Source organism: Aspergillus niger (genome assembly GCF_000002855.4).
Source record: "Aspergillus niger supercontig An02".
Lineage (NCBI taxonomy): Eukaryota > Fungi > Ascomycota > Eurotiomycetes > Eurotiales > Aspergillaceae > Aspergillus > Aspergillus niger.
Genome location: NT_166519.1, coordinates 2,750,450 through 2,768,915, shown reverse-complemented (window position 1 = coordinate 2,768,915; position 18,466 = coordinate 2,750,450). Strand labels below are relative to the sequence as shown.

The 18,466-nt window shown below is 50.2% G+C and overlaps 8 protein-coding genes across 8 annotated transcripts; 7 read left to right on the top strand and 1 right to left on the bottom strand.

Annotated features, from left to right (window-relative positions):
* Positions 1-202: 202 nt before the first annotated feature.
* On the top strand, positions 203-1,001 carry An02g11300 (mitochondrial 54S ribosomal protein mL54; the record flags this gene model as incomplete). Its single annotated transcript, XM_001400222.3, has 2 exons — positions 203-680; positions 751-1,001. 2 exons carry the CDS (start codon positions 203-205, stop codon positions 999-1,001), a joined length of 729 nt encoding a protein of 242 aa, XP_001400259.1.
* A 1,852-nt stretch (positions 1,002-2,853) lies between these two features.
* An02g11290 (uncharacterized protein) lies at positions 2,854-5,168 on the top strand (the record flags this gene model as incomplete). Its single annotated transcript, XM_059746621.1, has 5 exons — positions 2,854-3,210; positions 3,431-3,488; positions 3,669-4,277; positions 4,345-4,939; positions 5,003-5,168. The coding sequence occupies 5 exons, from the start codon at positions 2,854-2,856 to the stop codon at positions 5,166-5,168; spliced, it is 1,785 nt and encodes a 594-aa protein (XP_059603504.1).
* A 611-nt stretch (positions 5,169-5,779) lies between these two features.
* An02g11280 (uncharacterized protein) lies at positions 5,780-7,920 on the top strand (the record flags this gene model as incomplete). The annotated part of the gene is made up of 4 exons (XM_059746620.1): positions 5,780-5,954; positions 6,086-6,216; positions 6,287-6,751; positions 6,772-7,920. The coding sequence occupies 4 exons, from the start codon at positions 5,780-5,782 to the stop codon at positions 7,918-7,920; spliced, it is 1,920 nt and encodes a 639-aa protein (XP_059603503.1).
* A 9-nt stretch (positions 7,921-7,929) lies between these two features.
* Positions 7,930-9,613, bottom strand: An02g11270 (uncharacterized protein; the record flags this gene model as incomplete). The annotated part of the gene is made up of 2 exons (XM_059746619.1): positions 7,930-8,817; positions 9,128-9,613. The coding sequence occupies 2 exons, from the start codon at positions 9,611-9,613 to the stop codon at positions 7,930-7,932; spliced, it is 1,374 nt and encodes a 457-aa protein (XP_059603502.1).
* A 1,445-nt stretch (positions 9,614-11,058) lies between these two features.
* An02g11260 (uncharacterized protein) lies at positions 11,059-13,119 on the top strand (the record flags this gene model as incomplete). The annotated part of the gene is made up of 9 exons (XM_001400218.1): positions 11,059-11,143; positions 11,226-11,425; positions 11,500-11,690; positions 11,744-11,828; positions 11,892-12,085; positions 12,137-12,178; positions 12,229-12,285; positions 12,344-12,728; positions 12,778-13,119. 9 exons carry the CDS (start codon positions 11,059-11,061, stop codon positions 13,117-13,119), a joined length of 1,581 nt encoding a protein of 526 aa, XP_001400255.1.
* Positions 13,120-15,695: 2,576 nt separating this feature from the next.
* An02g11250 (hypothetical protein) lies at positions 15,696-16,587 on the top strand (the record flags this gene model as incomplete). The annotated part of the gene is made up of 5 exons (XM_059746618.1): positions 15,696-15,791; positions 15,870-15,920; positions 15,995-16,077; positions 16,279-16,394; positions 16,442-16,587. The coding sequence occupies 5 exons, from the start codon at positions 15,696-15,698 to the stop codon at positions 16,585-16,587; spliced, it is 492 nt and encodes a 163-aa protein (XP_059603501.1).
* A 209-nt stretch (positions 16,588-16,796) lies between these two features.
* An02g11240 (hypothetical protein) lies at positions 16,797-17,234 on the top strand (the record flags this gene model as incomplete). Its single annotated transcript, XM_059746617.1, has 3 exons — positions 16,797-16,802; positions 16,865-16,954; positions 17,031-17,234. The coding sequence occupies 3 exons, from the start codon at positions 16,797-16,799 to the stop codon at positions 17,232-17,234; spliced, it is 300 nt and encodes a 99-aa protein (XP_059603500.1).
* Positions 17,235-17,572: 338 nt separating this feature from the next.
* On the top strand, positions 17,573-18,400 carry An02g11230 (uncharacterized protein; the record flags this gene model as incomplete). Its single annotated transcript, XM_001400215.3, has 1 exon — positions 17,573-18,400. One exon carries the CDS (start codon positions 17,573-17,575, stop codon positions 18,398-18,400), a length of 828 nt encoding a protein of 275 aa, XP_001400252.1.
* Between the last annotated feature and the right edge of the window lie 66 nt (positions 18,401-18,466).

The following is an 18,466-nucleotide window of genomic DNA, read 5'->3' as shown; positions in this document are numbered from 1 at the left end:
GATGTAAGCACGTGACTTGACCTCCGGCTTGGCATCAAATTCCCGCCGCAGTTTTCTCGACATCTGCTCCGCGTCGGCCACCATATTCTAATCTCCAGCACTACGCTAATCAAAAAAGCTGGCTGGGACTTGATCGTGGCAGTCATTTCAATCAATTCAATTATACCCCTTGTTTTCCACAAATAACATAAGCCACGCCACAATGATCTGCCAACGGTGCCGGACCGGTATCTTGTCCCGGCTACAGCAGCCCCAGACCGTTACGCTGTCTATCCCGTCACGCGCACGCCAATTCCCCATTCAGCGAAGCCAATTCCGCAACTACAGTGATGGAAAGCCTTCTGTATCGGCCACACCTCCTCCTCCCGCCCCCCGTCAGCCTGCCGGTGCCGATATCACGATCCCGTCGGCCGTGTCGTCCGCCACCCCTGGCGTGTCCCAACCATTGAGCACCCCGGAGGGTGTCCACGTTGATGTCAACCCCGAGAAGCCCAAGAAGGCTGCTGTGGAACGTCCCCCTAGCTCCTGCGCTGCTGGCCAGAAGATGAACGGACTCAACTACTTCAAGAACAAGCCTGACGTTGTGGCTTTGGAGGATTCGGAGTACCCCGAATGGCTGTGGTCGTTGTTGGACGACTCCAAGAAGAACAAGACCGCAACGGGCGGTGTTGATCCCAGCAGTATGGAACCTATATTTGATAGAGTTGTGTCACCGTTGTGTAATGGTCCGCTAACCCTCTTTTCCTCTAGCTCTGAACAAGAAGCAGCGCAAGCGCTACGAGAAGAAGATGGCTGCCCGTGCCGCAACCCTGCCCCCCCAGATCCCGATCCATCATCACGCTACCGATATTACCCCTGCCGCATACAACGCCGAAGCTGTGCCCGCGGATCTGCTCGAAGCCGCTGCCGAGAGTCTCGACAAGCGTACCGAAATCAGGCGGAGTGCCAGAGAGGCGCGGAGAAAGGGCATTCGGGAGGACAACTTCTTGCGCGGTCTCTAAATTTTATTTTGCAACTTGCGAGCTGCTTGTGGGGAGGCTTTTGCTGGATGGGGATGCAACATGCTAGCTGTGTACAGTGAGGGTGGCTGGCAAGTGTAGAAATTGTTTTGTGGGATATGTTCAATGTATTCTATGCGACTTGTACTCATATTGATTCACCAGATCAGGCGCTGAATGGACTTTACTTTCGACATACAAGTGGTACTTACCTTTTAGTCTTTCTTATCTCAACCATCGATTTCACCAGTTTATGCTTAATTCAGATTTCCGCAATAACTAGCCTGTCAGCAGAGTCGCGTACGAATTCATCGTTCTGAATATGTCCATATTTGACCTCTTGAGGAAAATCACGAATGCGGTTCCCTGTCCCTGAAGCATGTGTCCCCTAGTTCGTTCCAGAGTCGTAGAGCGAGCTTTTGTAAGATGCCACCCAAAGCGAATGGAATCCAGAGTCCTTCCGGCGCTCGATGAGCCTTGATCCAAAGATGTAAATTGCTGGGACATATTCCTCCGTCGGCTGCCCTAGCAGACGTGATAGATCGTCCTCGGTATATGGTCAGCGCTTTGACACTAATAGAAGGTGGTTCCTAGCATTCTCGCCCGAGTTTCGAGAACTCAACGCCGGTCGAGATATAGCGGCCAGCCGTAGTAGAGCGTAACAGGCATACTCAGATGTTAGGGGCTCAGTAGAGCTGACTATGTAGTTGTGAGTGCGAAAAAGTTGTTGGGATAAGTATTTGGTATCTGTGTCTGTGATAAAAATTTGACCCATCAGTAAGTTGTGGCATATCCGGACCACGGTCGCATGTATTGCAGCTTATCCGGAAGCGGGGTGGGGGAATTCGATCTCAGCCTTATGGACTGTGGAGATCCAGATGCACCCGTTGCTTAGATCCGATCTTGTTCAGGGGACAAGCTTAATCGATCCTCTTCCTCATCAAGTTGACTGTTCGGACAAATGTTGAAGTCGAAAGATATCTGGCCCGGACGGAAATAGTAACCTCTGGTACCTGAGGCAAGATTGTGATGACATCACCGATCCATGGATTGGAGATTCACGAATGGCTTTGTGTTCCGGCGTGACGCAGCTTAGCTTTCATCGCTGCCCAGCGTCGAATTGTTCCTCGGTTATATTTGCCTAATTACTTCTCTGAAATGTCCACGGCGAACGGCTACGAGAGAGCAATCTGGTGTCTTGCACTTCAGTCCATTCCTCATTGACAACAGAGCCTGCCTCCGCAGTCAAATCCCTCATCTTTCTAGCACTCATCACGGGAGACTACGAGTTAGTATGGCTGGAAACCCCTGAATCTGAAAAGGCCAGGATCGATCTCAGCCTCTCACTATCCACCAGCGCAGCAGCCTATGAAGTGTTGCAGATGCTACAGTCACCGCCAACGAGCCCGTCAAAGTGTCCACGCGGATGTGGAGCAGGTAAAACTCAGCGGACAACGAAACAACACCTCTCCTTCCCTTCTCCATCTTTCTTTCTTCCATTTTGTTATCCTTTATCATCGCTGCTACTTATCCGGAGACTAAACCTTTCATATTCGTCCATATTAAGACTCCCTCTCCACCCATTTCCGGCTGTGCCCAACGCCTAGACTACTATCCCGAGGACAGCTGGAATTGTTCTCCGATCCCCCCTGAACCCGCGTCACAGCCGGTGTCGATCATCAGGCCCCTCCATAATCGTCATCCCCTCACCGGCAAGTAACTTGGCCAGTCGAGACATCCTTGCTGTCTTCTATTTCAACTACCCATACTTGTCACTCAATTTTGTTCTGTGAAGCACACACCATACTATTTGGGAACCATGGACGAACTCACTACCCAAACGAGTCGCATCACCATGGACTCTTCACTGTCCAATGCGCAGAAGATAACACTACCATTCGCACCGTCGATGCTCAACTATATCGACAAGATTTACAGCTCGTTGACTTCGATGAACCAGCCCAATTTCTTGACTGATGTCCAACGTGAACCAAAGGGCCAGGGGTCAACCACCAAAGAGCACCCAGCTCCACTGGCTACCCTAGCTGCGTTCTACGAGTACTTGGCAAGCCCAGAAGCTTCTGCAATGCGAGCTGCTACTCAGATGGACCTCTCAGCGCCCATTACGGACTATTTCATCTCCACTAGTCACAATACGTACTTGACCGGAAACCAGCTGTACAGTGAATCTAAAGCAAGTGCTTATACCAATGTATGTTCCTTTTTGGCCACCACTTACTAGAGGAGGCGTCGACATCTTGGAGGTGTGGTGCAGTATGACTGGGATTGTTCATCGGTACTGGAATGTGTGGGAAGCAGGAAGATGTTGCAACAAGCTTGCTCAGGTCTCATGGCGCTGTTGTACTCAACTCTCCCGTCGATGACTCTTCTAGTTTCTATGTCTTTGTGTTAACAGCGGCTGATATTCTCAGGTCCTACTTAGTGGCTGCAGATCCGTCGAGATTGACGTTTGGGATGGAAAAGCGGAGGGTGAAAGCTCCCAAGAAACTGGCGAGAGCAGCGCCACTAGCGGCAGCAACCCGAGCTCCGATGATGAGAAGATCAGCTCCTGTAAACCCCGTCGCGGGTCTAAAAGGGAAAAATTGAAAAAGATGACGGAGAACCATCGTCATCTGCGCGCCCTCTCCCAAGAGGTTGGCAAATTGGAAGGCTTCCTCGGACATCACAAGCCATCCACGAGTAGCGGAAGCTCTGGTGAAAGCAAGGCGTCTGGTAGCGCGATTCCGGTTCCTGGTAAACCAGAACCGCGAGTGTTGCATGGCCATACGCTTACTAGGGAGACGAGCTTTCGCGAAGTCTGCTATGCGATTCGAGACAGCGCGTTTGTTGCAAGCGACCTTCCAGTCATTGTTAGTCTGGAAGTTCATACCTGCCTGGAACAGCAGCAGACAATGGTTGAGATCATGGAAGAAGCATGGAAGGGGATGTTGGTTGAGGTGACTCCTGAACTTGAAGCCGGGACAGTTCCGCCGCCGCCTCTAGCGGACTTGAAGAGAAAGATCCTGATCAAGGTGAAGCATGTCGAATCCGTCGACGAAGGCGGTGACCGTGAGGCAAAGGAGAAGGCAGTTTATACCCAGCACATGGAAGCTTTGAAGCAACAGAAAAATCCATCAAATTCGGTCGAGGCTTCCAAGGGTTTCGAGTCTCCCGAGTCTCCCACTGCAGCTCCGCACAAGCCCTCTAAGATCTTGCAGGCGCTCAGTAAACTGGCCGTGTTCACGAAGGGGTTCCACTTTAGCAACTTTGCACAGCCAGGTATGTGATAATGCAAATGATACTTTCTAAGTAGTGATGGACTGCATCGCTGACTCAAATACAACAGAGGCCAAAGTCCCCAGCCATGTGTTCTCGTTATCCGAGAAGGCCGTGCGGGAAGCACATGCCACCGATGGAGACGCGTTGTTTGAGCACAACCGGCACTTCTTCATGCGCGTCTACCCCAATGGCTTGCGAGTTGATTCCTCCAACATGGACCCGACCTTCTTCTGGCGGCGTGGTGCTCAGATGGTCGCTTTGAACTGGCAAAACTTCGACAAAGCTATGATGCTCAATGCAGGAATGTTCGCAGGGGAACAAGGTTGGGTTCTCAAGCCCCCAGGATATCGCAGCTCCGATGCACAGCCCGGAATCATTGAGCCTCGTCGACTGGATCTGACCATTGAGTTTCTTGCCGGCCAAAACATCCCACTGCCCCCGGGCCACACCAACGAAAACAAATTCTACCCCTTTGTAACTTGTCTCCTGCACGTGGAAACTCCGGATGACAGTTTCGCAGCAGCAGATGACGACACCGAATCCGAAAAGACTGGATATAAGCATTGCACGAAGAGTGTTACCGGAGTGAACCCCGATTTCGGCGGACAGAAGATGGAGTTTGCGACCGTGTCGGGCTTCCTCGATGAATTGACATTTGTTCGGTGAGCCACCCTCTCAGTAAATAAAAAACACCAGCTGTAGGTGCATTTGCTAAACGCAAACAGGTTCAAAATCAAGGACAACGAATGGATGCACAACGCGCTGGCCGCATGGGCGTGCATTCGACTGGATCGCCTGCAAGAAGGTTATCGGATCATTCACCTGAATGACAGTACTGGGGCGCCGACAGAGGGAGCTCTTCTCGTACATATCACGAAGACGTACAGCTAAAAGCACCACGTATGAGTGGTATGGAGAGAAGACCCCATTTCGTTCATATTCGAGCGTGTTAGCAGTGTTTACACGACGTGTAGCCAAAGTTAGAGGCAGTATTTTTCTTTCTGTGTATTTAGATATTCAAGCCGAGACAAGACTTTAGACTGAAATCCTATTCCATTCGACATGGTGACTAAACACCAAGGAACCTTCATCGTGACATAAATCATTTCTCTTCCAATCCAGACATCAAAAACAACCCTTAATAAACCAAGAGCGGTACATAGCACAGAAAATATACACCAATTCCTCCTTACAGTCCAAAATAACCCTCAGACCCCTGACACACGACACACAACACAAGTCCAACCTTAAATCCCCAGGCCAAGAAAATCCGGGGTAAGAAAAGGAAAAAGTCCCACCAACCCCAAATAGGCAACTCTACGCGCTGCGAAGTTGAGGTTTACCCCGCGCTTGCGGTTCCTGTTCCCGGGCCATCGGTATCATCATTTCTTGCTGTTTCTAACACATCATTTGTTATCTTTTAGGATATATTGGATCTTATCTTATCTCTCTCTCTCTCTCTTATTATTCTATTCATTGTATGTTATGATTGTTGATGGATAATGGGGGATACATCTATTTCTATTTCTTCTGTTGATGAGAATGATAAAGGCAACAGCAATGGTAATGGCAATGAGAAGGAAGCGTTAGCAGGGAAACGAACGCATGATGACAGGCCTACGAAGTTCACTCGTTGTCGGACGGGGTGTTTGCGGTGTAGGACTAGGAGGAGAAAGTGTATGGTTTTCTTTACGGCAACACCCGTTGATGAGAATTGTGGATGATGTTAATATGGAATAGGCGATGAAACGAAGCCCCGGTGTCGGAACTGTATCGAGAAGAATCTGGTTTGTCGCTATGGGGTACAGGTGACGTTTTTACCGAAGAATACCTTCACCGTTGCGGAGGGGGGGCTGTGCACGAGTACGAATACGAAGTCGATAGGGACCGGAGAGAAGGTGGTGCGAAGACAAGAGCGTTCGAGGAAGGGACAGTGGAGGTGGGTTAAGGTTAGTGGAACAAATCATTGTTTTCACGTCTATGATACACTGACGAGGTGACTATTTTAGTTTGTGAATGAAGATCCAACGGTGGGTGGGGGTGATGTTGTAGATGATGATAGTTTAAGTGATTACGCGAGGGCCTCAGGAGATGAGACTGTGATGGCTCCATCTAGACTTAGTTCTGAGGCTGATAATGGTGATGGCCTGCATGGCTCTCCTGACATGCCCACTTCATTGTTCGGCAATGCGGCCTTCAGCGACAGGGACAAATCTGCCGTTCATGGGCTTCTTGCATTGGGGACAGGCGATGGTGTCAATAACCATAGGGGTGCTCCAGATGAAGGATGTGAGAAGACGAGTTCTGAACTTGTCTCGTCGGAGTTAGTGCCTAGGACTCCTGTCGTGCTGAAGCACGCCCCTGGTGTAGTGGGTGCTTCCGAGGGGCTGCCTTCGACCATAAGTGCCAATTCATTGACAGATACGGCAAAGCTGAAGCTTTTATGTCATTATCGCTACCATGTAGCACCATGGGTGAGTATACTGCAGTATAGTGGAGCTTAAGTCTGACGGATTGCTTGCAGCTTGATGTTTGCGATCTCAGTCATCCATTCGGAATCACTGCTGTTCAGATGGCACTCAGCTCGGAACCGCTCATGACAGCTCTGCTGGATCTCTCCAATGCTTGCGTTATCCAGAAGGACATGAGGCATCGGCGAATGCCTCGTTATAGCCATGCAGATCTGTGCACCAATCCACTGTGGTCAAACTCTAGCTCCACGTTCACTGTCGAAAATGCTTTGACGACGGTGCTAGAAGAGACAAGATGGCTTGTCGCCGATATCGCTCAGACCTGGAAGAACGTACAGAACTTCAAATCTCGGAAGTTCGAGTCATTGGCTCATCAAGCACTGGATTCGGGTATCGCATCCTCTATCTACTGGATGTTCTTCCGCTTAGGTTCGTTTCACAAGTCGTCCACATATGGATGCGCCATTCTGACTGAACCAGACCTGAGTGCAGCGCTCGCAAACGACAGACCAATCCAGATACAACTTCCGATGTTCCCAGTACCTAGTTTACTAATCTTGTCGAGCATAGAGGAGGTCCGGCAAAGGACTCGAGCGTATGCCCACGTCCTCCTCTGGCTATGTGGAAAAGCTTTGCGAGTATATCACCAGCAGGCCAGCTCCGACCAATTTGCAGCTCCACAGCAGCAGCTGGATAGCTGGCTCGATGTATTTGACGCGATTGAGCAGTGGTACCATCTGCGGCCACACGAATTCCAACCGATGGTGGATTTGGGTATTGATGATCAACTCTCCCGGGCCGAAAGTGGCTTTCCGCTGCTACTGTTTGCAAACGGGACGGGTGCCTTTAGCAATCAGTTGTATCATACTGCCATGCTGCTTTTGCTGCAGTGTAAGCCACGCACAGCGCTATTAGGGTTGCAATCAATAACTCTGTCGCCGCTGTGGCATTCGCAGCGTATCTGTGGCATTGCACTGAATAATGACCGGCGGGAATCCTGGGACCCCTGCCTGATAGCCTCATTCCTGGTGGCTGCCAGAAGAATGACACATGAATCCCAGCAACAGGAAATCTTGGAAGGCTTTGAACGCGTGCGTAATATCACGGGGTGGGATTTGGGTGATTATATGACGCAACTTCGAGAGGATTGGTCATTCCTGGATGGTTTCTAGCATGAAGGCTCATGTTCCTCTCATTCCGGAACAACCCCAGGCAACCTCCAGATCCCGAATCCGCCAACATGTTCCCCAGCCAGTTTCGGCCTCGATGCTTTGAATCAGCCTGATAATCTCTTCATGCTCCGAGGCGTGACTGAATAGTTGTCCGGCAATCCACAGTGGTTGGATAGAGTTGTTCAAGCACCCTTGGTGTGGGTTTGCCAGGGAAATGCCACATATTCGGCGAGCATGCCATAGAGGAAACAAAGTTGGCGATCTGGGAAGCCGGATTTCCTTGGGCATCATCTTCAGCAATAGTATGCATGCTGTGTGGTACAGTTGGTTTGACGAGATAGCAGCCCAGTGGACGAACAGGATATGAGGGAAGGGCTTGCGGTTGACTGTCTGCACTGGAAGAAGCTCGCTGGGACGCTCGGAAAACCAGCATTGTAGGTCATTCCAGAGACTGAGCCATCGTGTGCGGAACCTCTCTGGCGTACACCCATTGTCTTCACCTAATTCCACAAACTTTGTACGGTCGGACACCAGCTCGGTCGCTTTCACGCACAAATACACCGCATAATTTGCATGCATATCTGGCGACTTGACACTCTGGAACAGCTGATGCGCGTCCTCTGTCCGATAGCCTTCCGGAAGCCATTTAGAGGGATGCAGAAGCGTGGTCTGTGTGCCATCTGAAATAAGCGCACCGCACAAATCTACTTCAGTCAGAATCAATTGAAATAATGCAGTAACAAGGCACAATGTATAAAAGAAAGGGATATAATGCAGCTCTAGACTCACCCATTCTAGCGTAGCACCAGAACACTGCCTGCAGAATGCCCTGGCTGAAGCCATGAATACCAAACGCATCAAACAAGGCCGCGCAGCCTTCAAGATGGCGACGCCAATCTTGGGCACGAGCAGACATCATTTCCAGGCAACAGAGAAGCACACATGCCGCTACGATCTTCGGGTCACGTAGTTGAAGAAGTGGACTTAGCCGTCGGATGGCCTCTTGGTACAGTTCGAGGCTATCAAACCAATTTCGAACCCCATTTTTGCGTTCGATCTGACGGGCAGAAATGGCAAGCATGGCATATGAGAGAGCAGGGAAGGAGCGAGCCAGCACAGGCACTTGTTGGCGAAAGGTGCACTGAGAGTCGAACATGTCCAGCTAAATATCATTTAGTCTCCGCATGGGTCAGAATAGACATCTTACACATACCCAAGGTGCTACCTCAGCCACATAATTTTTCAGATATTCAATTCGCCTCCGGCTCGACAGAGAAGATTGCAAGAGCTCTCCTCTTCGTTCTGGCTGGTGTGTTTTTGAGCGTGGTAAATGTTCGGCTATTTCGAACCTTCCCACAGTGTCTGGACTGGACACCCGTGTTGGAGCAGTCGAATTGGCGAGGGAGAAGAGTATGCATCGCAGCTCTTCCTGAGATGCTAGGTAACCTGGGTCCTGTGAGAAGCCATCCTGGGTCCAGCTAGCTGCTGGCGACTGGAAAGGGTCACTGTTAATAGCTAAAGCCGGTGAGTTGTGCTGATCCGTGTAGTAGTCTGTCAGATGATAAGGACTCTGCAGTTGATCCCATGCTGGCGATTCTGAATCGTTGTCTGCAGTTACTGGATCAGGTTGGTCTTGTAGAGAACTGATTCGCGCACGTTTCCGGGGTGGTTCACTGAACGTGGTCTCGTCCATGCCGAAGATGCTGAAGCATAGGGAACAACAGAGACGATAAATACTAGAGTGCAAACATCGTGAGCAAGCAGTTGTTTACAGGCAGATGGAAGGTATTAACTTTCACTTACTGAGGCGGACAGTCTGTCAACCAGCCAGTTTGATACTACTGGTGAGGCCCAGTCTCCATCAGGTTAGCGAGAGCTCCAAGACCAAGAACCATGTAAGCAATAAGACGCTCCTGATTCCCAAGAGGGTTGTCAAAGAGGCGATTAGACTATGAAGAAAGGAACCGGCAGAAGCGAAGAGCGACAGCCGAAGCGCAGCTCCGCATGGTCTCCAAAACAGGTTTAGCGGGATGCGGGGTAGCACCCTGAAGATGGAGATGAAAGTGACACGAAGTCTTCTATATAGCGACAAGCAATGCCAGTGACTAACTTCCCTTATATTTGAAGACGTTGGAGATACTTTGGGTGAATTCTTCTGCAGCACACAGTATCCGCCACAATCAATTGATTGCTATCCGCACCAAAACATGACGGATTCGGTGACTGAGCAAAACAACGCATGTTCCAATACCATGGCATATACACAACGAACGTAGTAGACGTACGCCATGAGAAAGTAGAAAAGCTTGAAGTACCACCAAATACTATATAGAAACAAGCCTTGAGCACGTGCAGATATCCAGCTTCCAACAGTAAGGACGGTGGCTCAACCTACCAAGTCCGTCCACAACTGACCCAGGCTCAATTGAAGGCCTCACATTCCAAAACCCATTATACGTTTCCACAGATACTACTTAGACATAGAGATTTTGAGCCAGCGCAGCTGTATATCACAAAATCTTCCATTACCACCTATATACCCCCTATAAAACGCGTACTATTTCATCCAACACACTCCCGGCCCTCATCACCCCATCCCAACTTCCACCCATCCACTCACCCACAGACCACCAGAATGACGTCTACAATGCCCCCAAATCCACCCTCGGCAACCCCAAACTCAACCCAAGAAACCACCCAAAAAGAAAGAACATCCCCAAGACGGCACGGCAGCACCCGACCTCCTCATCCCAGCCGAAAGCGGTCTAGCGCCCCAGCAATCCGGGGTAATCGTTGCCACGACTTTCCTTTCTGGGTAACTTGACCCAAAAATCCGCATCATGATCGATGACGAGGGTTGTCTTTTAGAGTGACGATCTTGCAAGCCCATCTCGGGGTGGTGGTACTACCGAGATCTAGATGGGGTGGTTTTTGGGCAAGTAGTTAACGGGGTTTGTCCGATGTCACACATTAAGGCTACTATTACTAGTACTACCTAGACTGTACATATATAGTTGATGCATTGTGCCCATTTCTGACTAGAGAATTGATTCCCGAAGTGAACCAATCTAATAGAACTTTAATACATGCAACATCAAAGATAAGAAGAAAAGAAGAAGAAAAGAGAGAAGAAGAAAGATGCCAAAACTCAACCTCTTCGGCACTGGCTTCGTCCTCCAAGCGGCTATATGGGCTGCTTGTGGCATGGCGTTTATTCTCTTCGGTATATTCACCCCCATCTTTATCCATAAATCAATCTCAACGCCATCCCATCTCCCTAACAGCTAAAACTAACAAAATCACAGGCTACGACCAAGGCGTCTTCTCCGGCATCGTCGAGAACGATGACTTCCTGGATACCATGAACCACCCCAACGATAGTCTGGAGGGGATCATAGTCTCCATCTACAATCTGGGGTGTTTCGCCGGTTGCATAGTTAACTTCCTATTGGGGGACTGGCTGGGTCGGCGGAGGGCGATGTGGTTTGCTATGGTTTGGGTCATCGTATGTTTTCCTTCGCTCTTCTTTTAAAGCTGGGGAGGATATGATTCGCTAATATAAGATATCTGTGGGTGTAGATCGGAGCAACCCTCCAATGCTCCGCGTTCTCAGTCCCCCATCTCATGGTCGGACGATTCGTGACGGGTATTGGGACGGGCGTGGAGACGTCGACGGTGCCGATGTATCAGGCGGAGTTGTGTGAGGCGAGTAAGCGCGGGAAGTTGGTGTGTAGTGAGCCGTTGTTGGTGGGGGTGGGGATTGTGATTAGGTTTGATTTCTTCGGCATTTGATACTTAGGTTGATGGCTAATTGTGGTGGTAGCTATTTCTTCGACTACGGGATGAGCTATGTTGGTGGTCAGATCGCCTGGAGATTGCCGATTGCGTGCCAGATGATTTTCGCTTTTGTAAGGATATTACTATTTATCCTGGGACACTTGGTGGATTGGCTGGCTAATGCAGATATCTAGGTGGTCATCGTCCTGGTGTTCGGATTGCCCGAGTCACCCAGGTACTGCTACAAGGAAGGTCGCAATGAAGAGGCGCTGCAGATCTTGAGTGATGTGTATGGGCGCCCAAAGGACGACCCGAAGATTCTGGCAGAGCAGGAGGAAATCCTCGAGGCTATTTCTGTGGAGACCAAATATGGAGAGTACAAGTGGAGGTGGGTACTCATCAATATGATCGCTATTTTGATGCATGCTGACGAGATCAGAAACGTCTTCAAGAGGGACGAAGTTTCCACGGGTCATAGAGTGTAAGTCTGACGTCTTATCTGTCGCGAATCATGTTCTAACGACCGCGCAGTCTTCTTGCATACGGCATGCAATTCATGAATCAGATGGGTGGTATCAACATGGTCGTGTATGTTGGGCATAAAACTTACCCCGGTGAAATGCAAGAGATTTGCTAAGAAACCCAGATACTACATCCCCACCGTGCTTAACACCAATGTCGGCCTGGACAAGAATCTCTCCAACCTTCTCGGCGGCTGCGTCCAGATCATGTTTGTCGTCGGAAGTATATTCCCCACCTTCTTTGTGGATCGCGTCGGTCGCAGAGCTCCCATGATCTGGGGATCATTCGGTTTGGGCATCTGCATGATGATGGTGTCCATCCTGCTCAGTTTCAAGGGTCACGCCAACGAGCATGCGACTTCGTCAGCTGCTGTCGCCTTCTTCTTCGTGTACATGCTCATCTTTGGCGCATCGGTTAACTGCATCCCCTGGTGCTACGTCCCCGAGATCTTACCCCTCCATGCGCGCGCCAAAGGGACGGCCGTCGGTATTTCATCGAACTGGATCTGGGTAAGTTTCTAGTAATCTCTCGCTCTTTCACTGCTGACAAGCATGAAAGAACTTCTTTGTCGTGATGATCACGCCCATCATCATCAATCGCCTCCAGTGGAAAGCATACCTCATCTTCATGTGCTTGAACTTCGCCTTTGTTCCACTGATTTATTTCTGCTACCCCGAAACCGCTAAGTTGACGCTCGAGGAGATCGACTACTTGTTCACCACCCCAGGGAAGAATGCCGTGCAAATGTCCAAAGAGCTTGTGAAGCAGCGAAAGCAACACGGCCATGTACCAGGCCAGCGATTGACAAGACACACGGACGAGGCAGATTCAGAGAAATTGGAGAAAAAGCAGGACAGTGTTGTCGCCGGGGTTTCGGACGAACAAGTCGAGCAGGTCTAGGGAAGCCAGGAGCCGAGGCAGGGAGGATGAGAAAGAAAAAAATTCGCGCGTTTGGTTGTATGATCAATGTACATGAATGTATGGCGTCTGCACATGTGGAAAGCTACAGGAAACCCATAGTGCTGTGCTGGCCACGGCGGTTTTCAAGGGGTACCAGTATGAGGCAATTTCTAGCAGGAACCACTTCATGCAGTGGTTGGAAATGAGAAATGGTTCGCAATGTAATGCGCCCGTGGTAGGTAGCCAGCGCGACCATCCAATGAAGTGGGTGGGATTTAGATCCCTCAAAGACCGGTGGAAAGGCTTGTGCGACGGAATCCAATGGCATCATAAAGCCACTGTGCACGACTAGTAATGATGACAGTATCACATTGCGCGCCAGAAAAGCTTCCCTCACTCGGGAGGCAGTTCAATGGTTGTCGTTCAGACCAGCCGGTTCGGTCAGCGAGGACCTGGGACTCAGTGCAGGTATCACCAGTCGGAGAATGCAGGTCGTTGAGCAAAACCCCGACCACCCTGGACTTGTGGCGAGCTGGCAAAGGTTTGAGCCCGCCCGACCCATGCAAGCGGCGGACTTACATATGCACATACCTGGGCCCCACGCCTTTGTGAAAAAAAAGTAAGCGCGGTTCTGGTGATATGTATGTACATACCCAGGGCGCCGTATGCAAGATGCATTGGCTCGAGAGTTTATCAATCTGAACACTGAACATGAGGGATATCGGGGACCAAAGTCGGAGTGGATACGCGCGGTGAAGAAATTTGCTGGGCTATAATGCATCAATTTAACCTGCGTTATCGGGGTGGAAAAAATTGCGGTGAGCACAATGCGAGTCCAACGATGGCAGCCTAACTGTGCAATGTCTGGAATGATGGCGCGGCAGGACAGATTGGTTTGACAAATCTGACTCCTGCTTGATGGATGGATAGAATCCGGGAATGGGACAAGCAAACAAAGAGGAGGGGAAAGGGGAAGAGAAGATGGGAATGAGCGGAGATTGATGGATAGAGAAACTGGTTGGTTGGTGGGGAGGTGGATGGAGAGAGTATCGAACAGAGTTTCACTGGTAGAGTCCCGTAAATAGCATCCCTATCCAAAAAAAGAGATAGATAGATAATACTATCTTCCTTAGATTAGCCATCGTTGTTTGACAGGAGCGGGTCTCTCCTTCCCCCGTATCTACTAAGTGTGACATGTCACATTCGATGAATATCACACTGCTTTTGGTGTCCATTTACGATTTTCGGGGGCGACTACCGGTCTAGCGTGACCGGCAGTTTGGCGCTAGACTCATACTCTTTGTCCGGGGCCACTTTGAAGCTCCGAAAGAAGGCAAAGGAGTGGAATGAACTGGCCCCGGGGTGGAATAATTAGTCTGACTGTGCCAGGTGCATGGCTGCTTCAAAACGAAAAAAACAGGGTCGACGGGGAGGACAAACAGCGGAGAATAACCTTGCCCAATCAGCCATTCCCATCCGCATAATTCGGATCGAGCTTCGGCCCATCAAGCGAGGTCAGGGGCTCCACAGCTTATATGTATCCAATTCCTGCCTGCGAATCACCGGCCGTAAGTCGGTCTGAGCTTCCTGGCCAAGACCTGAGTGATAGACTGATCAACGTCTGGCGATGGTTAATCCACCGAACTGTGATAGAGTTGTGCGTTTACCTGTCCCATCGTCGACTTGAAACCGGCCGCTTGTGTCGGGGTGTGTTCAAACCTCCGATGTAGATTTGAACAGAACGAACGCGAAAATCAGGCAAACAGAAAATAGAGCACCTATAAAAATAGAATAAAATAATCTATACATAACACGCATGCAAATGAAAAACGACTCATAGAAGTAAAAGTAGAAGCGCAGTCAAAGTACCCAGGGTAGCCCTTGCACGTTGCATTTGCAGCGCTGGTACATCTTATGAATAGACCACCCCAAGCATCGGTATAGATCTGTGCAGAAGACAGGGTTCCACAATTGAGTGGTGTTATTGAGTGGTGGAAATGACTGATCCGGCCTGATTATTGGCGCATCGGCACTCCATCCCTCCCGTCAGTACGTACTACTTAGTAGTGCTTACTCCGATAGCAGAGGAGAGGGGGACAGGCAGACAGAAAGTAAGAAACAACAAGACTTCATATGCAGGAGCCGAGATGCCACTACCAACTGGATGAGGTTTCCATTTCACAAGATGGGCTTACCAAAAATCGGCATGTAGAACAGCCTCAGACTCACATGGGAGAGTGGGCGATTCGTACAGCCGGACTCCAAGTGGACCAGAGTGTCACTGATCAGATCTCAGCTGGACAGCCTCCTTAGTAGGCTGTAGGGGTTCTGATCACGTCATTGGTTGAGCCGTGGTGAATGATGAAATTCCCTTTTTTTTTTTTATTCTATTTTGTTTTATTTTCATTTTTTCCTTCGAATGTTTAATTTTCTCACTCCTTCGCCAACAATTTGCGGCTGATTGAGAGTACGACACCATGCACAAAGACGAAACTCTTGCATGAGTAATTAGCAGACGCCCGTTTGGAGCTAGACTGACATAGCACATAAGGTCAGGATATGCATAGTAGAATACAATGTGGCTGTTGAGAACGCCGAAGGTTGTGCAGATCGAGGATTGCGTCCTGAAGCCCGCCATATGCGCGAGACGGGCTGCAGCCGGCGCTAACTCGGTAGCGTACTCGCATCGAGCATCAATTTAGATTGAGTGTGACCTATACATTGTTAGCATCATATGGTAATATTTTGAGCTGATCTTTGTGCTGAGAGCCCACTACGACTCCTCTAGCTTAAGGAGGATGGTGGGATTGCGATGGAGATTGATCCTCCCGCCCTCCCAACACCAGTCATAATCCATTTGCTCTTTTAGCCATAGGACATACAGCAAGGGCCCGGTTACCGAGACCCCGTCGTAGCTTGCATAAAACGGTCTGTTGTATGCATCTCAAATGCTGAGTGGTCCTTTCGGGGATTTGGTGGAATTTCTCTGTCACCTTTTCCCTGTCCACCCCCCTCCCCCCCTGCTCTGCTGGTATAGTTCACGTCTCTCTTTCCTTTTTCCTTTATCGCTCACATCTCAGCCCTTGTGGCATGCATCACTCACTTCCCACCCACCTAGACGATTTTCGGTATAGCCCAACACGTATCTATCACACAAAGGCAAGGAGAGCTGAAACCCTCCCTGGATGAGGTTCCCCTTAGCTGGGACCCCCAGATGCAAGTCATCAACGGGAAGATCCGAGTCATCCGAATAATTGCTGCGGCGGACATGACATGTTGCCTAACCAGGGTCCATGTATGATTGATCTTTGGATGCATTGAGTCCGGCCAGGTCGTGTCTCCAATCAATCGGTCCAGACTAAGGTGAAGATCTCCCGATGGGAACATAGGTCGCCTGCCCCAGGAGGCGTAATGGGGGGGAGGAGGGGGGGAGGGACACACAAACAAGTCCAGTTTGGCTATATATAGGTGGGATGCTCGGGACCGACGAGATTAAGTTCATGGAGTGGAAAAAAAGCGTGTCCCAGACAAGGTGAACTCTGTCGAAGAGACTAGTCTATAATCCTTTGAATACCCTTCCGTCGATTTATTCTACTTCACATCACAATTGAGCCTCCAGCTGAGAGCTTCATACCCTTTATTTCTTCTTGTGTTGACGTTACTGTGAAGCCGTCACCATGCCCGTGAGTTGCGAACAGTGTATGATTAGCCTTTGCGACCGATGCTAATGACATACTACTACTAGATGCCTGGAATCAAGTGTCCCCAATGCCTTTCAGAGGGAACTGACGTTTGGGTCATCCCCGGCAAGAATTGCCACAAGTGCGGAACTGCAGTTGGTTGATTGGGCGGCCAGGTGAGATGGATTCGATAGATATACTTGGGCGCAATATACTAACACTAAACTGCAGTCACCTAGAAACCGCTTCAACTCTGTTCGGGAGCAGGACAATCCGACTCCTGAGGATGGGAAAAAAAGGACCGGAAACTCTTCACTTCCTTCCAGAAAAAAATTCGAATTACCTCCGGCTGTTATTCATATCGCGCGATTACCTGTTGTGTTCATGATGAAGCGAGGCAGACGGCAGATCGGCTGGGAGGAAAATGAGAAATGATAGGTACAATATCCCAAGCGTGGAGGTAGAGAGGCTCCCTGCCGTGGGATTGGGATTGGGATTGGGATTACGAAACGAGAGGAAAAAATTATCTTCCTGTATAATATTTACGATAGACTACTTAGACACGAAATAATTCTGACGCACTGAACGTTCATCAACAACAGACCAGAAACAATTGTTGTGAATCAAAGTTAACTCCAGCGGGTAATCTTGGCCTCGGTCCAGTTGCAGCTCTCCCCGCAGATCACCATCAATTCTCCAACTCATCTCCTCTCTCTCCCACTTACTCCCACAAAGTATCATCTATTTTACCAACGACACATACATCAACCAAAATGCTCATAATAGGTCTCACCGGCTCCATCGCGACCGGCAAATCCACCGTCTCCTCCATCCTCTCCGCCGCGCCCTACTCTCTCCCCATCATCGACACCGACCTTATCGCCCGCAAAGTCGTCGAGCCCGGCACCCCAGGCTATAAAGCCATCGTGAACTACTTCGGCCCAACAACTCCAGATCTCCTCCTCCCAGCATCCAATCCCAATGGCACATCCGATAGCGACAGCAACCGCCCCCTCAACCGCCCAGCACTAGGCCGTCGCGTCTTCGGCACCACTGAAGCCCGCAAGCGCGACCGCGCCATCCTCAACAAGATCGTACACCCGGCTGTACGGCGCGAGGTCTACAAAGCGCTGCTATACTACTATGTGCGCGGTCACTGGGCGGTGGTCCTGGATGTGCCGCTGCTGTTTGAGAGCGGGATGGATCTGCTATGTGGGACGGTGATGGTGGTGGGGGTTTCGGATCCGAAGGTGCAGATGGAGAGGTTGAGGAAGAGGGATGCGCATCTTTCGGCGGAGGACGCGGAGAATCGAGTGAGAAGTCAGGGGGATGTCAAGGGGAAGGTGGAGAGGGCGGAGTATCGCGGGGTGAAGTCGGCGAGGGGCGTGGTGGTGTGGAATGATGGGGATAAGGGGGAGTTGGAGGGCGAGGTGCAGAGGGCTATGAGGCTGGTGAGGAAGAGTACGCCGCAGTGGTGGGCTTGGATGTTGTGGTTGGTGCCGCCGGTGGGTGTTGCGGTTGCGATGTGGAATTTGGGGGTCAATTTCTGGTTGAAGAGAGGGTGGGAGAAGAGGGAGAGGGAGGTGAAGGCGAAGCTGTAGGTATAGGTAGATATGTCTATGGCTGTAGGGGTTGATGATGTGAATTGGTGTGCAGGTGCAGGTGAT